General features: G+C 43.6%; 1 protein-coding gene across 1 annotated transcript in view; it reads left to right on the forward strand.

Moving 5' to 3' along the window:
* Positions 1 to 23,303, forward strand: part of LOC124721602 (protein trachealess-like) — a 309,705-nt gene that overhangs the window by 208,434 nt on the left and 77,968 nt on the right. The window contains exon 6 of the mRNA XM_047246653.1: positions 17,874 to 17,995. Within this exon, the coding sequence (XP_047102609.1) occupies positions 17,874 to 17,995 (122 nt within the window). The remainder of the gene's footprint in view (positions 1 to 17,873; positions 17,996 to 23,303) is intronic.

Raw genomic sequence — 23,303 nt, forward strand, 5'->3', positions numbered from 1 at the left:
GCGCCGCGATGATACAGACTGTTGATAAAAGAAGGCTGGCTAGACAAAGAGCTGGCAGTCATTGGGATGCGGGCCGGGCCCGCGCCGGCGAGAGCGCCAGGAATTCCGAGTGAGCAGTGACCAGCGACCAGCAACCTGTGGGTGGGTGTTTATGGCGCAACCGGTCGCCCGCCGAATACAAACGACGCTTGTCACTTTGGCAATAAGATTACTTTCCTGATACTCGGATTTCCAAACGGCTACTCCGCCGTTCGCCTCATTGTTTTCGGCGCGGGTAACTTCCTCGGGCAGCGTACCTGGAGCCCCTTGGCGCCCTCCGTCGTCTTCCCATTGCGGAACCGTGCGAGGACTGACACGCAGGACTCGGGCCTCGGAGAAACAGCGGCGTTATCTCTGTGTGAAACATTTCTCTCACTGGCTGAACAAGAAGGATCGTCCACTTTATACTTTCATGAACGGCTTCTCTTGTAATCCGCTCAGGCGAAGAGTGTATGTGGAAGGACAACGGTGCATTTTCGGACTAATCGAGGTGCAGGATGCACAGAGCGTATCTACTCCTTTCTGTTTCATTTCTCCGGGGAAAGGAAATATGTAAAATGATCTTATGTATTAATTGTAAACGTATTTTATATGGGAAATCGAGCCAATTTTGAAACTCTTTTGGTAGGCAGAATACATCGCTTTATGCTGTTCAGAGAGCCAGAAACAATTTAGAGTGTGCTCTTGGTAACTGTGGTAGGAGTACTACTGTTAGTATTGTGTATTAGTGAATTACTTAACACTCTTAGTTGCAACATTGGACTCTTTGCAAAAAATGGCTCTGAGCACCATGGGACTTAACATCTGAGGTCATCAGTCCCCTAGAACTTAGAACTACTTAAACCTAACTAACTTAAGGACATCACATACATCCATGCCCGAGGCAGGATTCGAACCTGCGACCGTAGCGGTCGCGCGCTTTCAGACTGTAGCGCATAGAACCGCTAGGCCACTCCGGCCGGCGGACTTTTTGCAGAATGCGCTGTTGTCTATAAGCAATTGTTAACAGACAAAAAGTGTTGTCCAGTGTCTAGTATCATTGCAAAAATATCAGTCCTGTCCAAATAGCTACTAAAGAGAAACGTAATAGTGTACACTCCGCGAAATGTAAAAATGAAAGAGCCTATGCTTACACAATTTATGATCCTCAACTGAACTAATTCGCAGGAAGAAAGATTAGGGTTTAATGTCCAATAGACATCATTTAAATGATACAAATTCCTGGGGAAAGCAGTGCGTAGGTAAATTAAATGAAACAGTGTATAGCCAAAACTGTAGGTTAAGCAAATTTCCATGTTCTCTATATCGTTTTTCATATCAGGAATACGACTTTGGAACAAACTTCTTCGAGAAATTAAATTCCTTCGAAACTTCAAAAGACAGTTAATACCACACCTATTACGAGTGCAACAGCCATTTCTCTACAGCTCACTCTCGTCAACCCCCCCCCCCCCCCCTCCTTTAGCAGAGTTCTGTTCTTTCCTAATAGTCACTGTCACTATTATTTCAATCTTCCCCCCTTTCCTTATTCATTCCGTTCTGTAATATTACATATGTATACAGATTTGCTAAACTAATCTATATCATTCTTAATGCCCTTTCCTGCTATTACCATTACTGTTATTAGGGTCATTTATTATTATTATTATTAAGTATCGGTTATTATTATCATTATTATATTATTATTATTATTATTATTATTATTATTATTATTATTCCTGTGAATGTTCTTGTAATATCTTGAGTATGTGTTGTTCCTGGTCAGATGTAAGAGACGACCTTAAGGCTCTAATCTGGTCAGCCTAAATAAGCAATAAGTAAATAAATAACAATAAATATCAATTCAGCTTCTGGTTTAAAGATACTATTGCAATATGGGTTTAAGGAAATCTAACAATTAGAAACAAATATTACAATGTTAAAAAAATTTAGGTTCGAATTCTGAATTCATAAAGGTGTAGCAGACAAAGTCAGAGTCAAAAGCCAAGGTAATGTACCGTACGTTTCACAGGGCACCGATGCGAGCACAAGCAGTCCAACTCGGGCATAAGGATCGGAGCGTTGTCAACAACAGCTTGTATTGTATTGTATTGTATTGTATTGCGTGTTAACCGGGGGCCTAGAAACAACGGACAGGCTCCGCCCCAGCCGCAGCCGCAGTGGTCCACAACCCCACGACGACTACCGCAGTCCACGTCACCCCTCCGCCGTCCCACACCGAACCACTCTTTCAGCGTTATCAACAACAGCTTACTACACCTATACCCACACACAGCTCTCTGGTATTTATCTGCAAATAACTACGCTGTAAAGTCTGCCGTGTTTCAAACAACTCCATCACATTACTCGGTCAGGAAATGAAACGTAAAAAAGTTTGTCAATATCAATGAAATTCTCCAACAGCCGTGTAATTAAGATGTTATTTTATTTTATTTTGACGACATCAGAATTCCACTATGCTATCTTCAGGCCCCATATGCATCTCTGGAAATAAACGTTAATGCCATACAGTGCCATATGTCCATGGATTTCGTGAATTCAAACAGTTTCACATGTGCTTCATTCGAAGACTTCGTAGCAACTGAGCACGCCTGTAGTCTACAGGTGTGCTTATATTGAGAGATGTATATGGGGCCTGAAGATGGCATAGTGAAATCCCGAAACTCGTTGTCGTCAAAATAAAATAAAAGAACATCTTAGTTACACGGCTGTTGGAGAATCTCACTGATATTGACAATTACTGTACCAGCTGATCTCCCCTGTCCAAGATCGACCAACAGAGAGTAGAAAAGTTTAGTTGCAGACCAGGGAGTGAGCACATCTGAGACGATAGCCGGTAAACCTCCGTGTGGGCTCCAATCTCATTAATTTTATTTTCATCGTAATTTTGTAAGATGTGCGTAGGAGGAAGCAATATATTTGCTGACTTTTCTAGGAACTACGTTCTCGGAACTTTAACAATAAACTGCACTTCGATGCAGAACGCCACTCTTGCAGCGCCTGCCACTGGGCCGGCCGCTGTGGCCGAGCGGTTCTAGGCGCTTCAGTCCGGAACCCTGCTGCTGCTACGGTCGCAGGTTCGAATCCTGCGTCGGGCATGGACGTGTGTGATGTCCTTAGGTTAGTTAGGTTTAAGTAGTTGTAAGTGTAGGGGACTGGTGACCTCAGATGTGAAGTCCCATAGTGCTTAGAGCCAGAGCCGTCTGCCACTGGAGTTGCTTGATCATCTCCGTGATGCTTTCGTGCTCACTAAATGAACCTATTACGAAATGTATTTCTCTTCTTTTGACCGTCTCTATTTCCTTTATCAATCCTATCTTTTACGGATCTCATACTGACAAGCAGCATACAAGTATTGGTCGAACGAAGTGAAACGCCCCAGAGATGCAGCACTTAGTCGAAGTGTAGCAGCCCTACAAGATATTTGTTAGCAATCCCATGACTACAAGTAGAGATGGGCTGCATTTTTTGTTTTGCAGCTCCTTTAGCGGCATGTTACGGTACTATAGCGCGGGAATTTCAGTGTGTACAAAACTCAGTTACGCAACTACTTTTTCACGATGGTAATTAAAAGTTTATAACTATCCCTCGTAAGTCGCCATCCATAGCTCCGGCCGACGCATTTCAGCTGTGGCTTCGGCCAGTACACGCTGCAGCGGGCACCGGGGCCTTCCCGCGACGCCTGCGCGGCCGGAATGCGGGCAAGAAACGCCGCCTTATGGACCGGAACCGTGATCTGCGGCCTGCCTTACAAGAATTAGCGCCCGCGCCCACAGCGCCGGCACAAAATGTCGCACACACCGCTGCACACTCGCCTCTGGGGAATCGTGTAGCGGCGAGTCCCCGCCAAGTAAATGTAGTCTTTATGCATCAATTCGAACGATTTTTGTTAACCTTCCGAGTCGCGCGAACACCTGGTTCCAGTCCACGTCACAAAAAGAATACGCGAAGACTCCTCTGTTTCCGCCTACAGTTCCATCTGTGAACTTTTTGCTCGTAGCACCTAGCGAACACGACAATTGCTATATTCCTCATGCGGCCATGGTCTTAGAAAAGAAGTACGCAGGCCACAGCCTATAAGAATCCCGTTATATACCAGGTGCCTAAATCGAATTACCAGACTAACGACGTTCCCAAGTTCAGATCAGAGTTGTATTCACCAAATGTACTTGGCGTGAAACGTCAATATGTAGCTGGACGAGAGCCCCCTACCATCTAAACCAGCTGTTGTTATCAGGTGACTTGCTCGTACATCGCAAGGTGTACGGCCCCGTCACAGTACCAGATAGGTTTAGGCAACAGCTAAACATAAATACTTGCCAATATAGATTAGTAACAACTTACAATAAATTACATGCCTCGGGCATGGATGTGTGTGCTGTCCTTAGGTTAGGTTTCAGTAGTTATAAGTCTAGGGGACTGATGATCTCAGACGTTAGTGTTCACTTGGGAACTATTTGAGTGCTGTAAAACGAAGCATAACATAAATACAGGCACACAGTTAGATCCCGTGTTCCTTGATTTCCGGATGGCATTCGACACAGTTCCGCACTGTCACCTAGTTAACAATATACGAGCGTATGGAATATCATATCATTGGATTCAAGAGCTTCCAGAAAACAGAAGATGGCATGTCATTTTGAATGGAGAGAAATCTTCAGACGTAAGGCATTTTTGTGCGTGCCCCAGGGAAGTGTTATAGGACCATTACTTTTCACATTCTACATGAGTTACCTAGAAGATAACGTCTGAAGTTCCATGAAGCTTTTCGAGGATAACGCTACTGTATACAGAGAAGTCGCGACGCTCTAAAATTGTAGAGAAAGGCAGGAAGACCTGCAGAGTATCGACTCTTGGTGCAGGGAATGGCAACAGACCTTCAACATAACAAATGTTATTGCGGACACTTAAAGAGAGAGACTCTTTATTGTATGATTAAAGTATTGCAGAACAGTTGCTGGAGTGAGTTACTTCCATAATATATCTAGCAGTATGCGTACGGAGCTGTTTGAAGTGGAACGACAACATAAAGTTAATCGCGAGTAGGGTAGATAAAAGACTGAGATTCATTCGAAGAATCCCCAGGAAACGTAGTCTACCGAAAAAGGAAGTAGCTTACAAAATACTAATTAGCCAAAACTTGAATATTCTTTGTCAACATGGGATCCGTACCAGGTACAACTGATAAATGAAATAGAGGAGGTCAAAAGAAGAGCAGCACGTTTCTTTCAGGTTCATTTAGCAAGCGCGAAGGCGTGACGGATATAATTAACCAACTCAAGCGGCAGACCCTGCAAGAGGGGCGTCCTGCATCATTCTGTGGTTTACTGTTAAAGTTCCGATAACGTATTTACTGTAAAAGTCAAAAAACATATTGCTTTCTACTACGTGTATATCGCGAAAGGACGATGAAGATGCAATTAGAGAGATTCGAGCCCCCGCGGAGGCTTATCAGCAATCGTTCTTCCCCATAACCGTACGGGACCGGAACAGGAAAATGGAAAAGTGACACTGGTAAACGAAGTCCATCCGCCACACATCGTAAGGTAGCTCGCGGAGTATAGACGTAGTTGTAGAATCCGTATTGTGTGCGCCGCGTACGGCGTCTGACCATAAAAACACTATGTAATAAAAAGTATCCGGACACCTGCTGAAAATGTTTTTATAAGTTTCTGGCGCCCTCCATCGGTAATGCTGGAATTCAATATGGTTCTGGCCCACCCTTAGCCTTTATGACAGCTTCCACTCTCTCAGGCATACGTTCAATCAGGTGCTGGAAGGTTTCTTGAGAAATGGCATCCCATTCTTTACGGAGTGCTGCACTGAGGAGAGGTATCGATGTCGGTCGGTGAGGCCTGGCACGAAGTCTGCGTTCCAAAACATCCCAAAGGTGTTCTATATGATTCAGCTCAAGACTCTGTGCAGGCCAGTCCATTACAGGGATGTTATTGTCTTGTAATCACTCCGCCACAGGCCGTGCATTATGAACAGGTGCTCGATCGTGTTGAAAGATGCAATCGCCATCACCGAATTGCTCTTCAACAGTGGGAAGCAAGAATATGCTGAAAACATCAATGTAGACCTGTGCTGTGATCGTCCACGCAAAACAACAAGGGGTGCAAGCCCCCTCCATGAAAAACACGACCACACCATAACACCACCGCCTCCGAATTTTACTGTTGTCACTACACAGGCTGGCAGATGACGTTCACCGGGCATTCACCATAGCCACACTCTGCCATTGCGTCGCCACGTTGAGTACCTTAATTCCTCACTCCACACAACGTTTCTCCACTGTTCAGTCGGCCAATGTTTACACTCCTTACACCAAGCCAGGCGTAGTTTGCCATTTACCGGCCTGATGTGTGGCTTATGAGCAGTCGCTCGACCGTGAAATCCAAGTTTTTTCACATCCCGCCTAACTGTCATAGTACCTGCAGTGGCTCCTGATGCAGTTGGAAATTCGTGTGTAGTGGTCTGGATAGATGTCTGCCTATTACACATTACGTTCCTCTTCGACTGTCGGCGGCCTCTGTTAGTCAACAGACGAGGTCGGCCTGTACACATTTGTGCTGTACGTGTCCCTTCACGTTTCCACTTCACTATCACATCGGGAACAGTGGACCTAGGAATGTTTAGGAGTGTGAAAATCAGAGGGTACTTTCGGTACCACTAACATTTCCATCTTTTCCTGTTCGATTGCAGAGTTGTAAAACTACCGTAGGCAACCGTCGAATATCGTAAGTAAGCGTTGACTGCGGTAGTTTTTTAGTACCTTTAGTACGTTAAGATCGAAACCGCATTATCTGTATGTTGGGTGTGTTGCATACCTATCGGGCGTTACCTTATTTCAATGGCTTTGTTTGTGTAAACGATCAGGTCTTACTAGATCCCCCTAGAAACCAGAAGCGATGGACTGTCTAGACTCTGACGGAGGATATGTAAAGGGCCACGTAAGCTACGGAACATTTTTGTTCTACATAGTTATCTTCCTGTCTGTTACTTAAATATAAACAGTATTCATAGCAAAATAGAAATTATCAATTTTAATTCAGGTTTCTTTCGAAAATTATTGATTTGTATCGTGAAGCAGAGCGATGTTGTAGTAAGAATAAAAAAATACGGTTTTATCTTATATCACTATGAAACGCAGTTTCATCAAAAAAGATAAAATTTTAAAAAAAAGCAAAACGAAAATATATGAAACATCGCTCCAGTACTTTATCGAGCTTGTGTAAAACAAGTCTCTGTTATTCACAAACAGCGTTCGCATCAGTAATAACAGCAAACTCTTGCCTTTGATCATTATGGAGAACGTTCTATTGAGTACAAAATAACAACAATAATTACACAGATTTTTTTATTTTTGTGCATGTAAACTGTACTTGCATCAAAAGAAATTGCTTTGTTAACATAAAAGCGCATAAGTTACATGAGCAGCTAACTTTTATCACTTATAAAATGTAATCTGTATTTTGTGAGGCTATGAAATACACAATGGACTTACGCTGAACGATGAGCGGTTCGAATTATGTGCAAAACAAACAAACAAACTAAACGAAGCGAAGTCGTGGCTCTCAGTTCCCCGCAACACATTCATTTATTCTTATTTCCCTGCACCTACCAATGCTACCAATACTATCAGTATTCACTGCGCCATTTATGTACTGTAGGTTACCAAACCTAGCGAAACGAAGTTTTGATAGAGCGTAATTCTATTCATTTGTGATCAGTACGTGGGAACAGGCTTTGCGTCTCACATTCGCCACTAGCGGGCATAGAGCGAAAGTTATAAAGGAGTACAGAAAGAGTCGGTGTGGTGAAAGGAAGCCCATAGCAGGCGAAGCGACAATTAGGGTGGTGCTGGCCGGCGATTCTGCCCCGGTCCGAGGCCCGGGGCGCTGGGTATCGCGGGGCTGATAACTCCGGCGGCGTCATTGTGACACGTGTGCCGACTGCTATTATTCGATTCGAGCGGCGGGCAGCGTCCGCCTCCGCGTGCGAGCCTGGAATTGCGGATTGCCGGCCGCCAGCGAGCTTCAGTCACGGCCGTTGCCCCGCCCATTCACCTCTCCATGACATGCGTTCTTCTCCCGTGCCACGAAAAAGCCACTCCACTGCTACTTAAAGCGTCGCCCACGGCCTTTTTGGTATGGTTCCTGCCTATAGCTCTCAACTCAAATCCTTTCCGTATTACTCCCCCCTCCCCGTCTCTCTCTCTCTCTCTCTCTCTCTCTCTCTCTCTCGCTCGCTCGCTCGCTCTCTTTATCTATCTGTCTATCTATCTATCCATCCATCTATCTACCTGCCTTGCCTACCGTAATTAGTGTTGGACTCTACCAAAATACCGGTTCTGTGGTTTTGGTACAATACATGTATGATGTAGTAAATGGTAGGGTTAACGGTAGTACCGGTAGCATTGGTGCGGAAAGAAACATAAATGAATATCTGAGAGAGAAATTGGGAGCCGATGACTTGTCTTTGGTTGTTTTTTGTTTTTTTTGTTTTGTTTTGCCCTTAATTAGAAGCTCACATCGTTCAGTGTTAATCCACTACGTATTTTATATCCTTACAATATAAACCGAAGCTCGTCAAAGCACTGAAGCGATTTTTTTATAGTGCTATATGATAAAATTTTACTAGTTTTGTTTTTACTACAACATCCCTCTGTTTCACATCACAAGCCAATTCGGAAAGTAAGGTCCGATCGCTCGCAAAATGGAAACCACTGTGAAAATCAAAAATGTTTTATTAGCAATAGTTAGCTACACCTTCCAGCTACTTCCATACATAGCCGCCGCTCCGATTTGGACATTTGTCGTACCGTTGTACCAGCTTTCCAATATCCTCGTCATAGAAGGAAGCCACCTGTGCTTCCTGCCAATTCTCTGTGCTGGTCTACAGCCCGTTGTCTGTGCCAGAGCTTGTCTTCATGGCTAGCGCTTCATGTGAGCAGAGATGGAAGTAAGGGAGAGTCTATTACGGGCTCTATTGTGGGTTATCAAACACTTTCCATCGAAAACGCTGCAGTAGCATCTTCATTGCCCATTCAGAGTGCGGCCAAGAATTGTCATGCAGAAGGAAACGTATGACATTTATGTTGTGTGGACTGGAGGACATCAGGCGAAATATCACACCAGGCTCACATACTGGCGGGAGACACTATTGTTCTTAGCATCTCTACGTGCTCACTGCGCGCGCAGAACTGAAAAGAGCCATCGACGGGCATACTAGAGACACTGCCCAACACATGTGTGCAAAGATTCATCGGATTTTCAGTCTTGTTGACATTTCACACCCAATTGGAGGTGGATAACTACGTGGAATAAAACTGTTCCATAGGTTACGCGGTCCTTTATATATCCTCACTCAGTTTCTAGACGGTCAATCGCTTCCAAGTTTTAGAGGAATCAAGTAAGACACTGATCGTATACATAAAGAAAGCGATCATTATCAGGTAACGCCGATAGGTATGCAACACACCTAACATAAATGTAATGCTGGTATCATCTTAACTGACTAAGTCTACTAGAAAACCTACAGTAGTCCTCACTTACCTATAACGGTCAACCGCAGCCTAAAGTAGTTTTACAACTTTGACTGTGGCGCATACGCAACTTTACTCTCATTCCTTTTGTTTGGCTTCTTCAACAGCTACAAAGGACAGGACAGCTAAAGGCTAAAACACCTGGAAGAGAGATAAGGCGATTTCTATATGGAAACGATATTGGGACATCTCTTAACTTTATTGAAGCTTCCATCCGATACGGCAGAGATTCTTACGAACTCTGTATACAAGGGGTAGTCATAATGTTTTAATTATCACATCTATAAAATCAAATTCTGTTGATATTTAGTTTGTCTGCATTTCTGGCACATACTGAACCACTTGCGCCACAGTACCGTAGCACGCCGGAAGTGGTCTATGCCATTTTCCTCTAGCGGTGGGCTACAATGTATATCACCACTACAGGCAAACAATATGTTAATTACGTAACTATCTTTTCGAAGTGATAATTAAAAGCAGTGTTTTATATGATTATTCGTGACGTACAACGCTCGGCAGCACCGGCGAAAAGCGAGAGAACGAAATCTAGTTCTTACTCTTGTCTGTATGACGTAGTAGAAGATTGTATCGGGAAGGGAGAAACTGATGTTAATTGTCATTTACTTACTGCATTTGGGCGGACCTCGGAAGCCCCAACGGCCGGCCGCTGTGGCCGAGCGGTTCTAGGCGCTTCAGTCTGGAACCGCGCGACCGCTACGGTCGCAGGCTCGAATCCTGCCTCGGGCATGGATGTGTGTGATGTCCTTAGGGTAGTTAGGTTTACGTAGTTCTAAGTCTAGGGGACTGATGACCTCAGATGTTAAGTCCCATAGTGCTCAGAGCCATTTGAACCATTTTTGAAGGCCCAACGGTACCGACCGACAGCCGTGTCACCCTCAGACGATAGGCGTTACTTAACGCAAATACGGAGGGGCATGTGGTCAGCACACCACTCTCCTGGTCGTTGACAGCTTTCGTGACAGGAGCCGCTTCTTCTAAATGAAGTAGCACCTCAGTTGGCACCACAGGGGCTGAGTGGGCCCTGCTTGCCAACAGTGCTCGGCAGATCCGAACGGTCACCCATCCAAGTGGTAGACAAGCCCGACAGCGCTTAACTTCGGTGATCTGACGGGAATCGGTGTTACCACCGCGGCATGATCGTTGGCTGTGTCATTTTCCCAGAAGCGTGGTTAAACGACTCCGGCTCAGTATTAAAAGATCCTTGTCAAGAAGTAATATTTTTACCATAAGATCAAACTGATCTGGTAATACGTTTACAGAGCTCTTAAGACGGAACATCGGAACCTTAGTACCATTATTTTCAAGTTGCAATCCCATAGTCCATAGCTCAGTATTTTTAATACCTATACCCATGCTACTGGCGGAAACGATTCATGTCAACGCATTGGATCATACTACTTTCTTTAACTCGTCAGCGACCAGTTTTTCCTTCATAGGCCATCTTTTTCTTCGTAGAAACTTAGGGATTTTGTTCAGTGATCTGAAAGCCAGTTCGGCACAAAAGGGCATGTTTGACGTGAGTGATGTTATGACATGTTGTTCTGAGTATATTACAGCAGAAACTTTTGAGTGTCTGTTTTTAAATAACTCTCCAATGAAAGACTCGCCACTACTTTCTAAGATGTGGTTAGTACAATAATATTAGATACAAACAGCAGCTTGTGTTTGTTGGTTACGGCAACAGTTTAATGGAAATACAATGAAATCATAAGCACGCTGATGCAGCGGATGGAAGTTGTTGTTTTCCTGTTCCGGCAAGCAGTGACTGTGCATTGTCTGCACTCCGCCTGCCGCTCACAAAAACAGCCGACCCTTGGTTTTGTCGCTCCGTGGCAGCACCTTCCTGCGGAACACTCGTAATCCTTCCCAAGTGCTGTCTTACGCATCTCCGACAAAGATCGTTTAACTAATCCAATTTATATACATGATCAGTTATTACGAACACTTGCAACACAAATAATAACAAAACTAGACAGCCTTGCTACTCCAGTGGTCTCTTGTACGTATAGGTCCACAGCCGCTGTGAATCACGTGAGGGAAGCCATTTTCCCGCATAGGCTTCTTTATTTTGAAACAATCACTTTACTTCATCATTAAACGATTACCAAATTCGCCACTTTAGGCATTATCAAGCTACAACACTGTAAAGAAATTTTTAATACATGTATTCCACATTTCCGCGTGGAGGAAACAACATGTGATATTTTTTGTATGATGAAGGGGGCGAAATTAGCTAATTGCTAAATAATGAATGAAGTGGTTTGACTTACCTTAAGATTTCTGTATACAGGGTGTTACAAAAAGGTACGGCCAAACTTTCAGGAAACATTTCTCACGCACAAATAAAGAAAAGATGTTATGTGGACATGTGTCCGGAAACGCTTAATTTCCATGTTAGAGCTCATTTTACTTTCGTCAATATGTTCTTCCACCTACGCTCAATGGAGCACGTTATCATGATTTAATACGGGATACTCTACCTGTGCTGCTAGAACATGTGCCTTTACAAGTACGACACAACATGTGGTTCATGCATGATGGAGCTCCTGCACATCTCAGTCGAAGTGTTCACACGCTTCTCAACAACAGATTCGGTGACCGATGGATTGGTAGAGGCGGACCAATTCCATGGCCTCCACGCTCTCCTGACCTCATCCCTCTTGACTTTCATGTATGGGGGCATTTGAAAGCTCTTGTCTACGCAACCCCGGTACCAAATGTAAAGACTCTTCGTGCTCGTGTTGCGGACGGCTGTGATACAATACGCCATTCTCCAGGGCTGTATCGGCGCATCAGGGATTCCATGCGACAGAGGGTGGATGCATGTATCCTCGCTAATGGAGGACATTTTGAACATTTCCTGTAACAAAGTGTTTGAAGTCACGCTGGTACGTTATGTTGCTGTGTGTTTCCATTCCATGATTAATGTGATTTGAAGAGAAAAAAAATGGTTCTGAGCACTATGGGACTTAACATCTATGGTCATCAGTCCCCTAGAACTTAGAACTACTTAAAGCTAACTAACCTAAGGACATCACACACAACCATGCCCGAGGCAGGATTCGAACCTGCGACCGTAGAGTCGCGCGGCTCCGGACTGAGCGCCTAGAACCGCTAGACTACCGCGGCCGGCGATTTGAAGAGAAGTAATAAAATGAACTCTAATATGGAAAGCAAGCGTTTCCGGACACATGTGTACATAACATATTTTCTTTCTTTGTGTGTGAGGAATGTTTCCTGAAAGTTTGGCCGTACCTTTTTGTAACATCCTGTACTGGCAGTGAGATAAACGCCAAGCTTTTAACATATAGAAAGCTCTAAGTAGTCTCATATCATCTTCCTTTATAATCAAAGTATACGCACATGCAACGAATGCTCAGTCGTGCCACTAAACTTTCAGTTTTATTGACGGAGGAGAATCTGCTACGTCAGTGTGAGTGCAGAACAGTGTTTAGAAGAGAATGCAGTACTAAACGTACCCTTAATAAATTCTAAGCGATTACTGGTTATCGCAGTATACAATAAGGTGCAAAACTTAAGGATGGAAGTAACTTCCGCGTGATATGTCATTGCCAAGTAACGTAACTCGATGAGACTTGGACCATACTTAGAAATAACCGCTATAGTACAGTAAAAAATGTAACTGAAACAAGTACACAGTGAGACGAACAGAAATGATACATTCATGCAAAGACAGTGATTGCACTGAAGTCACCGATATTTATGATGGTCCCTTGTACAGAGGGGTCCAAAAAAATGTCTCCACTGTTTAAAAGTCCATAAGTGGCAAACTAATTGACGGAGTTGTCTCATCTTTGGTAGTGTAATAGTTTGTAGTTCCGACAATCGCCACACTAGCGTTGTATTGCATTGTTTTGTTTCGTCAGATGACAGTCGCCAGATAATCAGTGTTTTGTTCTTAGTTGCACCTAGTTACTCGAGAAAAACATGGCTGGCGCAAGGCTTACATTCGATGAAAGGAAGTCAGTTTTGAAGTGGTTTTTTTAGTACGAAAACATGAATGAGGTTCAACGGCAATGGCGAAATGAGTATCAATCAGAGCCACCGACACGTTTAACGATTCGTCGCATTCGAGACAAATTTGAAGCCAAAGGCTGTGTTAAAGATGTACACAAACAACGATCTGAACGACCTGTAACAGTAACAAGCCCAGCTAACTCCCGTCGTGTGTTACAACAATTCAGTCGCTCACCACGGAAGTCTGTGAGACAGTGTGCCCGTGAAACTGGAGTGAGTCGCTCAAGTGTTCGGCGAATTTTGCAGACAGCAAAGTGGAAGTGCTACATCCCACGATTGCTACACGCAGATCGTAAAATGGAGTACTGCGAGTGGGTTACTAGTATGGTGCGCAACGATGAAGAGTTTGCAGAGATGATTGTGTGGTCTGATGAGGCACAGTTAAAACTCAGTGGTGCAGTAAATCGCCACAATTGCACCTACTGGGCAATTGAAAATCCGAACGTCCATGTAGACAAAGCGTGAATTTGCCAGGAGTAAATGTGTAGTGTGGGTTGTCTTACCGGGGATTGATTGGACCATTCTTCTTTGACGGCACAGTTACCGGTGAGGTTAACCTTCAGAATCTTCAGACATCCATTTTACCTGCCCTCCGAGACTTGTATGGAGACGGAAGAGTTTACTTTCAACAAGATGGTGCCACAGACCACTACCAAAATCGTGTTATGGCGTATCTCGACGAAAATCTACGAGGAAGATGGACAAATGGCTCTGAGCACTATGCGACTTAACTGCTGAGGTCATCAGTCGCCTAGAACTTAGAACTAATTAAACCTAACTAACCTAAGGACATCACACACATCCATGCCCGAGGCAGGATTCGAACCTGCGACCGTAGCAGTCGCGCGGTTCCGGAAGATGGACAGGCCGCAGAAGTGCTGTGGAGTATCCACCACGTTCCCCAGACCTAACTCCTCTGGACTTTTATCTGTGGGGAACACTAAAGGACGTCGTTTATCGACAAAAGCCACGCACATTGGATGAACTTCGAGAATCCATCGTACATTCATGTGCAAATATCCAACTGAACACGTTGCACTCAGTAGTTCGTGCTGCAGTTCGGCGGCATCATTTGCGTGTAAATGTTAATGGTGACCATTTCGAACACCTACAGTGATATATTTAAGTTGGGCTTTAAGCTACCCTTTCACCAAAAATGAGACAACTCCGTCAATTAGTTTGCAAGTTATGGACTTTTAATCAGTGGATACATTTTTTGGACTCCTCTATACTTTAGAAAAGGCAGGACAAGATTCTTAATAGATTGTATAATCACCACGGACGGCAGTGCATGCTCTGCAACGTGCTTCCGCGCTGGCCACAAGGTTGGTAACGAGTTCTTGTGGTACGACATCCCATCCTTCCACCAACGCGGCTGACAACTGCTGGACGGTCGTTTGTGGATGTGAAAGTGCTGCAGTACGCCTCCACAAAGCATCCCGTACATGCTCGACGGAAATTGGCAGGCCAGTCTATTCGTCGAATATTCCCTCCTTCCGAGAGCTCCTCCAGCTGCGCAGTTCGATGTGGTCGCGTATCATCCTTCATGCAAATGAAATTTGTGGTAAGTTCCTATGGGACCAAACTGCTGAGGCCTTCGGTCCCTAGGCTTACACACTACTTAATCTAACTTAAACTAACTTATGCTAAGGACAACACACACACCCATGCCCGAGGGCGGACTCGAACCTCCGACGGGAGGAGCCGCGCGGACCGTAGCAAGGCGCCTCAGACCGCGGCTGCCCAGCGCGGCCATAAAAATGAAGTTAGGGCCGAATGCACCCCTGAAAAGACGCAGTTATTGAAGGATTACAGTGTCATAATAACCTTGACCGGTGAGTATACCACTTCCAAAGAATTAAAGGTCAGTATGGCTACGCAACATTATGTCTCACCACACCACAACACCTGTGCTATTAAGACAACAATATTCGACTATTCTGGGCGTCCTCTCACATGGCGAGAGGTGGGAATACGTCATCCACAAAGGAACATTGTCGAATAGGATCGTTTTGGTGGTCCAGATTTTATCGTGTGCTGAGGGATAATGTTGCATGGGCATACTGATCTCCAAATCTTATAACACGGTATTTTCACCAGTCACCGTTATTGTGACACTGTACCCCTTCGTAATACGTTTCTTTTAAGAGGTGCATTAGGCTCTGATTTCATTTTTATGGATGACTGCGCGATCGCATCAAACAACAAACAACGCAGGTGGAGGAGTTCTTGGAACTAGAGAATATTTGGGAAACGGACTAGGCTGCCTGTTCCCCCGACGTAAATCCCAAATAGCACACACCAACACCATTGACCTGTTATCATCCCCCTTGGTGGAGGAATGGAACGCCCTACCGCAAGAACTCCTTACCAACCGTGTTGTTAGCACGGGATCACGTTGCAGAGTATGCAGTGCCATTCATGGGGATCACATAGCCAATTAAGAACCATGTCCCGCCTTTTGTAATGTCCAGGGATCATAAATTGTAGTGAGTTCATTGTCTTTGAATAAAAGTGTCATTTCCGTTCGTTCACTGCGGTTTTTTTTTCCTTTTATACTATACTGTAGTAGTTCTTTCTGTGTGCGATCGAAGTTCCATCGAGCTATATTACATGGCAGTGAAACATCACGTGAAAGTTACTAGAGCAGGAGAGCTTGTGTGAAGTTTGGAAGGTAGGGGACGAGGTACTGGCGGAATTAAAGCTGTGAGGACGGAGCGTGAGTCGTGCTTGGGTAGCTCAGTCGGTAGAGCACTTGCCCGCGAAAGGCAAAGGTCCCGATTTCGAGTCTCGGTCCGGCACATAGTTTTAATCTGCCAGGAAGTTTCATCACGTGAAAGTTACTTTCGTCCTTAAGTTTTACATCCCAGTGTTGTTCAAGAAAACAGAAGCTTTGTAATGTTGATCGCCGATTATGATGAGGCTGCTTTCAGAAACTGGTATCCCAATAAAGTAACTATCATATACAGAAACCGTTAAACAAAGCAAAAAAAGAATCCGCTCTTGGGTCTTTGATTAGCAACTATCTTAAAATAAGGATTTACTGTGTAACGCTCATAAGTAGCCTAGAATCCGAAGTGTCGTTGGAGCACTTCGTTTGAAAAAATCACTCTAATTCAGTCACTGAAAAATAAGTTTTCACGGCCATCCAGTGTAGTGTATGTCTGAAAGACCTCGCGGGAAGGCAGAGAACGGTGTCATCATCACCATGATAATTCTAAAGCTTTTTACTAAGGTGACTGCTTTTAAGACAATCCTGAGAGGCATCATAGACGCCTGCTCGACATTCTGCGATGGACGTTTATTTGAGAGGAGAGGAGTTCAAACCCCTTTTCGGCCGTCCAAATTTAGGTTTCCTTTGGTTTTCCTAAACGATAGCTTTTTCTAACTGACCTGTGCTTTGCGCCTAATTATCTCGATGTCGTGGCGTTTCTAAGCTCTAACCTGCCACCGTACCTTTCTCTTTCTCAAACGAATGGAGTCAAATCAGAGACTTTTACCGAGCACTGCTTTACGATGGGATCAGATAATACAAAATGGTACGTCGATTAAAATATTTCTCCTTAATTAAGATTTATTTCTGAGTAACGTCTGCTTCCATTTGTATAATTTCTTTTGGTTAACACTTCCGGCCTAAGAGTTCCACATGATGTATAAAATTATTCTCTGACGTTTCTTCGCCGTCGGCGGGAGACGAAACGTCAGGGCATAAATTTATGTATCACTAAGACATCTCAGCCTGGAATTATCATGCTAGTCAAAATGAACTGTGGGCATGGTATTTTACAATTTTTGACGTAAGATTTCTTCACAGTATTTAGGCAAAAGAAAATTAAAAAACAGATTGAAATTCATATTTGATTTCTATGTGTCACTTAGCTCATTGGAAGATATTCTTTCAGGATCTGAGCATTCGTTTCACTTGCTAGGTGCCCCTCAGACACAGAAATGAAAAACTATTTATTCTGCCGGTGGTAATATTGACAGAGCAATCTGAGCTGTTGTGGTACTCAGTGATCCGTATTATAATTACATGAAAATATGACATTCGATGTAAACATTCCACTGGAGCTTGCTAGTTTCGGTCTAGCTCTATAGAAGCGTAAGTTGAGCCTCAGAAGCAAATTGGCGGTACATTGTGATGAATACACTACTCGAGTTACCTGACGTGAGTAGATAACTTTGTGTCTGTGTGTCTTGTAGACTGATGGCTGTCCTTTGTTGGCAGTGGCGACGCAGATGAGCTTGAGTAGCAGCTCGGCGTACAAGGGGCTGGACCGAGCCTTCTGCGTACGGATGAAGTCCACGCTAACGAAGCGGGGCTGCCACTTCAAGTCTTCGGGATACCGGGTGAGTACACTCCAGCAGACCTTGCAATCAAGTTCCTATATGCGTAAATAAATTACTTTCTAAGTTTCGTAAATCGTGACTCTCCAATGAAACTGATGTCGTCAAAATGGTAAACTATGTAGCTACGGTCCGAGAAATGGTTTCACACTTTTGGCCGGAGGATCACTATTACGTAGTAGATAATTGATTTCATTAACTGCTATATCACACGGCTACTGTGGATTGGGAGTAGTGTGTTGTTAAGGAACATCAGTCCTTAACTGTCTTCGATGCATTAAACGGTTGTACTGTTCTTCCTGCTAGAAGTAAATTAAGTTTTCGTGACTGCATCGCAAAATATCCTGTTACCCACTACCTCCTCATCAGCGCTATTTAATTTTCACGCTCCATAACTGTTTTTGTGATTTATTCGATCACACTTAGAACGATTGTAACAATTTACCCTTCCCCTTTTTCCCAGTACTCAGACTGTACTTTCAAATGGTCTTGGGCACAAAACCTACAAATCAGTGTATATCTCCTCCGTCCCAGATTGGATTTTGTCAGGTAAAGACTTACTTACCTTGACAAGAAGCTTCATCACTCTTTTTTGTTCAATTAATAGAAAATGAAAAATAAGATTTACATATTTTCGATCATTATGTGTTCCAAAAATCATATTCTATAATATATATATTTCGTATTTATTAGTTCTAAGGCACTTTGAAAGTAAAATTATCTTCTCTGTTTTAAAGTTGTGTATCCTATTTACGCTTCTCCTGAGAATTTGTGGTCTGCTTTTATCAGCAGCTAGTGCCAACTTTCTAGAATATTATCTATTAATTCGGATATTTACTCCAACTCTACTTTCTATTGCAAAATGGTGGCCTTATTTCGGTAACTTGTTTATTACTATACTCACTTCATGAAATTCTATTGCTACGATAATCATCGTTTTCGTTTTCTTTGATTGCTTAATGTATTTATTAAATAGGAGAACTATAAACCATCTTTCATGATAATTCTTTTTTAGGGTGCGCTTAGCTTCGTCAGTTTTCCATTTTTTTACGGTTTTTCGGTATCTCAATAATACTTTACATAAGTAGCCTATTTTTGTATCGAATCCACGCTTATCCCAGCATTTCAAGTATTTAATTTCTGCATAAATTGTTGTAAGCAGTCCCTGCAACCGAAAGTTCCTAAATTTACGATGAAGCGTTCTCGGGTTATCAGCCGACTCAAGGCCTCGTTCTGGGGCAACGTTTTGACAAGTTTTCTACTGGTCAAATTCAGGCAAAGATGCCTGCATTCCTATATAGTCCCTAAATTGTCTCCTCACTTTCGTCGGTTTGCCAGATTTAGTTCCCAAGAAACTAAGTTGGTGTTCATATTTTACCGTCTTAACTGTTTCTTATTCTCCGTTAAGACGCCACAATTAACAACCTACCTTCACACAATAAGGTGAAAAATGTTTAAAATATGTCAGATCAGTCAGGTGGGAAATAAATGAATAGAATACGCACTGATCTGTACCTAAATAAAATTTCTGATAGTGCCACGAAAGGAACGGTGAATGGTGACTTAACTGGAAACACAGAGCTTGTTCTAATATTTCAACTGAAAAGAGATTTATGAGATATCTCAGGAAAGTAATAATAATATACACTATTTCAGGTAGTGAATATGAGTTGCTCCTTTAGTTGTAAGGTAGTTTTCCTGTAAAAGCTTTAATGTTGCTTACCCAGAGGTTCACGAGTGGAGAAAGATTTTGACCGTCACAGTAGTACCACATTCCACATCTTTATTCAGAGACGAATATATTGCCTCCCTCCTTTCTTCTCTCTCTCACAACACTGCAACACATTTTCGTTTGTAATTACTTGTATCAGCCTTATTATCTGGAAATACTCGTTGTTTGCTGCTTCAGTTTTTCGAACCGTCACTTGGGTGTCGTCGCCTTTCCTTGTTCTAGGGCGAGGGTCGCCCCCTCTGTACACAGCGCGTTTATTTTTACAGTGCAACAAATTATCACCTGCAATCTGTGGAAAGAATCCGCACGTTTTCGCGGCCGTCACAGTAATCGCAATGGCAGTAAAAATAATAATTGCAACGGAGTTAGTCGTTCGCTTCCCCCAAGCAGGCTCTCCCCTCATCCGCGCCGGTCAAATGAGAAGATTATTAAAGGCCATCCTGCGATATGAACCCCGCCGGCAAATTATCTTCTGCTGTACATTGCCGAGATAGCTTCCGGGATAACGAAGTAAGTGGAACAAACGGCCTCATATAAACCTTAGCGCCAACGATAAAACTGTAATTGCTCAAGTAAGGCTGTTGTATTTAATAAGCTATTTGTAAACGTCATACTTTAATTGTCGTGAACAGTACATAAATACCTGAAGCACCTTAAGACGGTATTCTGCTTTCTTTGGCACAGATAGACTGTCATCCTCGGTGGGTAAGAACTTAACCGCTGCTCAAAAATTATTTTCGTTGGTACGACTTCACGGAACATTGCAGAGTCTGAGAGAGTGAAGCGGTCCAATGTTCTCACATTCGTGAAGAAAAAGGGCTATAGTTCCCACTCAGCCATACTGAGTTAGGCTTCCGACGGTTCCTCTACATCACTTGAGGTTAATCTACATCTACATCTACATGGATACTCTGCAAATCTCATTTAAGGGCCTGGCAGAGGGTTCATCGAATTCACAATTCTTTTTTTACTCCAATCTCGTATAGCGTGCGGGAAGAATGAACACCTATATCTTTCCGTACGAGCTCTGATTTCCCTTATTTTATCTTGCTGATCGTTCCTCCCTATGTAAGTCGGTGTCGACAAAATATTTTCGCATTCGGAGGAGAAAGTTGGTGACTGGAATTTCGTGAGAAGATTCCGTCGCAACGAAAAACGTCTTTCATTTAATGATGTCCATCCCAAATCCTGTATCATTTCTGCGACACTCTCTCCCATATTTCGCGATAATACCAAACGTGCTGCCTTTCTTTGAACGTTTTCGATGTACTCAGTCAGTCCTATTTGGTAAGGATCCCACACCGCGCAACAGTATTCTAAAAGTGGACGGACAAGCGTAGTGTAGCCAGTCTCCTTAGTAGGTATGTTACATTTTCTAAGTGTCGTGCCAATAAAACGCAGCCTTTGGTTAGCCTTCCCCACAACATTTTCTGTGTGTCCCTTCCAATTTAAATTGTTCGTAATTGTAATATCTAGGTATTTAGTTGAATTTACGGCTTTTAGATTAGACTGATTTATCGTGTAACCGAAGTTTAACGCGTTCCTTTTAGCACTCATGTGGATGACCTCACACTTTTCGTTATTTAAGGTCAACTGCCACTTTTCGCACCATTCCGATATTTCTTCTAAATCGTTTTGCAGTTTGTTTTGATCTTCTGATGACTTTATTAGTCGATAAACGACAGCGTCATCTGCAAACAACCGAAGACGGTTGCTCAGATTGTCTCCCAAATCGTTAATATAGATAAGGAACAGCAAAGGGCCTATGACACTACCTTGGGGAACACCAGTAATCACTTCTGTTTTACTCGATGACTATCCTAATACTAGGACAATTATCCTCCCTTCTCCTTCACGTACCAAGTTGGTGCCCCGTCCTCGTCAAACCTTCATAGCTTTCTGTGGCATCTGAGCTGTTTAAAAAAACTCCGTAAATAAAATAACCAGCAGGATTGAGAGAAACATTGGCCGATATCCGTTATTTCATTCTGTGATATACAAGCTACGAGCGGCGTTCAGTAAGTAACGCAACACACTTTTTCCTGAAAGCAGATTGGTTTCATTCAAAATTCCAATACACAGTAATATTTCCCACTCTTCTGGCTTTAAAACCGTACTTTTTACCATAATCCCCGTTCAATGCGATGGCCTCACGCCACCTGACTGGCAGGGCCTGTATGCCCCCGTGGTACCACTCTACCGGTCGACGTCGGAGCCGAGGTCTAGGTGCATCAATGTCCTCCCCATCATCCACGTACTGCTTCCCGAGGAGTGCTTCCGTCACTGGGCTAAACAGATGGACGTCGGAAGGTGCGACATCCGGGCTGTAGGGCGGATGAGGAAGAACAGTTCGACGAATTTTTGTGCGCTCCTCTGGTGCACAGACTTGTGTGAGTCCTTGCGCTGTCATGGAGAAGGAGAAGTTTGTTTGCATTTATGTGGTGACAAACACGTTGAAGTTATTTCTTCAGTTTTCTGAGGGTAACATAATACATATCAGAGTTTATCGTTGCACCATGAGGAGAACACCCCTTCAGAGTCACAGAAGACCGTCGCTAAGACTTTTCCGGCTGAGGGTGCGGCTTCTAACTTTTTCTTCGGATTAGAGATGGTGTGACGCCACTCCGTGGATTGCCGTTATGTTTTCGGTTCGAAGTGACGAATCTATGTTTCGTCGCCTGTGACGATTTTCGACAAAATGTTGTCACGATAAGCCTCGTAACACGCAAGCATTAGGCACAGATGGTCCTTCGTTGCTTTTTGTGGCCGTGTGTTAGGCGGTGAGGAACCCAGCGAGCACATATCTTTCGGTACCCCGTCTGGTGGACGAGTGTGTCAACAGTAGCTACAGTGACGTCCAATTGAGCAGCTAAGTGTTTGTGATCCATTGATGACCTCGAATGAAAGGGTCCGCACGTTCCAACACTGTAGGAATCACAGCTGCGTGCGGCCGATCGGCACGCTGGATATGCGACAGGTTTGAGCGATCTCGTTGCGATGCTGACAGACGCCTCACCCGATGACTCAGCGTGCTTTTGTTCACTGCCAGGTCTCCGTAGACATTCTCCAAGAGCTTATGAATATCTGCGATGCTCCGATATTCCGAGAAAAAAAACCTCAGTCAACAGACGCCGTTTTGATGGCTATGTATATCACCGCCACCTTTCGAAACTTCATGAAACTATAGGACTGAAGCAGGAATATTCCACGCTGTCCCACAACCAGTTTTGTGCGTTTTCAATCGAAACCGGCTGAGAAAAAATGTGTTGCATTACCTACTGAACACCCCTCGTATTTTTATCGTTATATGAGCCACAAATAAAATAGCAACTAATATTTATGTTGCGGAAAGAACTTACATATCATTACGCAAGTTTCGGAGTGCAAATAACCTTGCATTTTCAGACGAGCGTGGAAGCTTCAGGAACTCTTGTTATACGATACATTGTCACCACGTGCTAAGAAACTGCTTATCTGGAGCTTGTACAATATCAGTGCAATCAGTGTGTACTAGTCTGTAATTTTATAGGTAAACATATCACTAAGCTGTGCTGCTACATTCGCAGGTATGTTCTACTA

This window comes from Schistocerca piceifrons, chromosome X, assembly GCF_021461385.2.
Source record: "Schistocerca piceifrons isolate TAMUIC-IGC-003096 chromosome X, iqSchPice1.1, whole genome shotgun sequence".
In the NCBI taxonomy this organism is placed as follows: Eukaryota; Metazoa; Arthropoda; class Insecta; order Orthoptera; family Acrididae; genus Schistocerca; species Schistocerca piceifrons.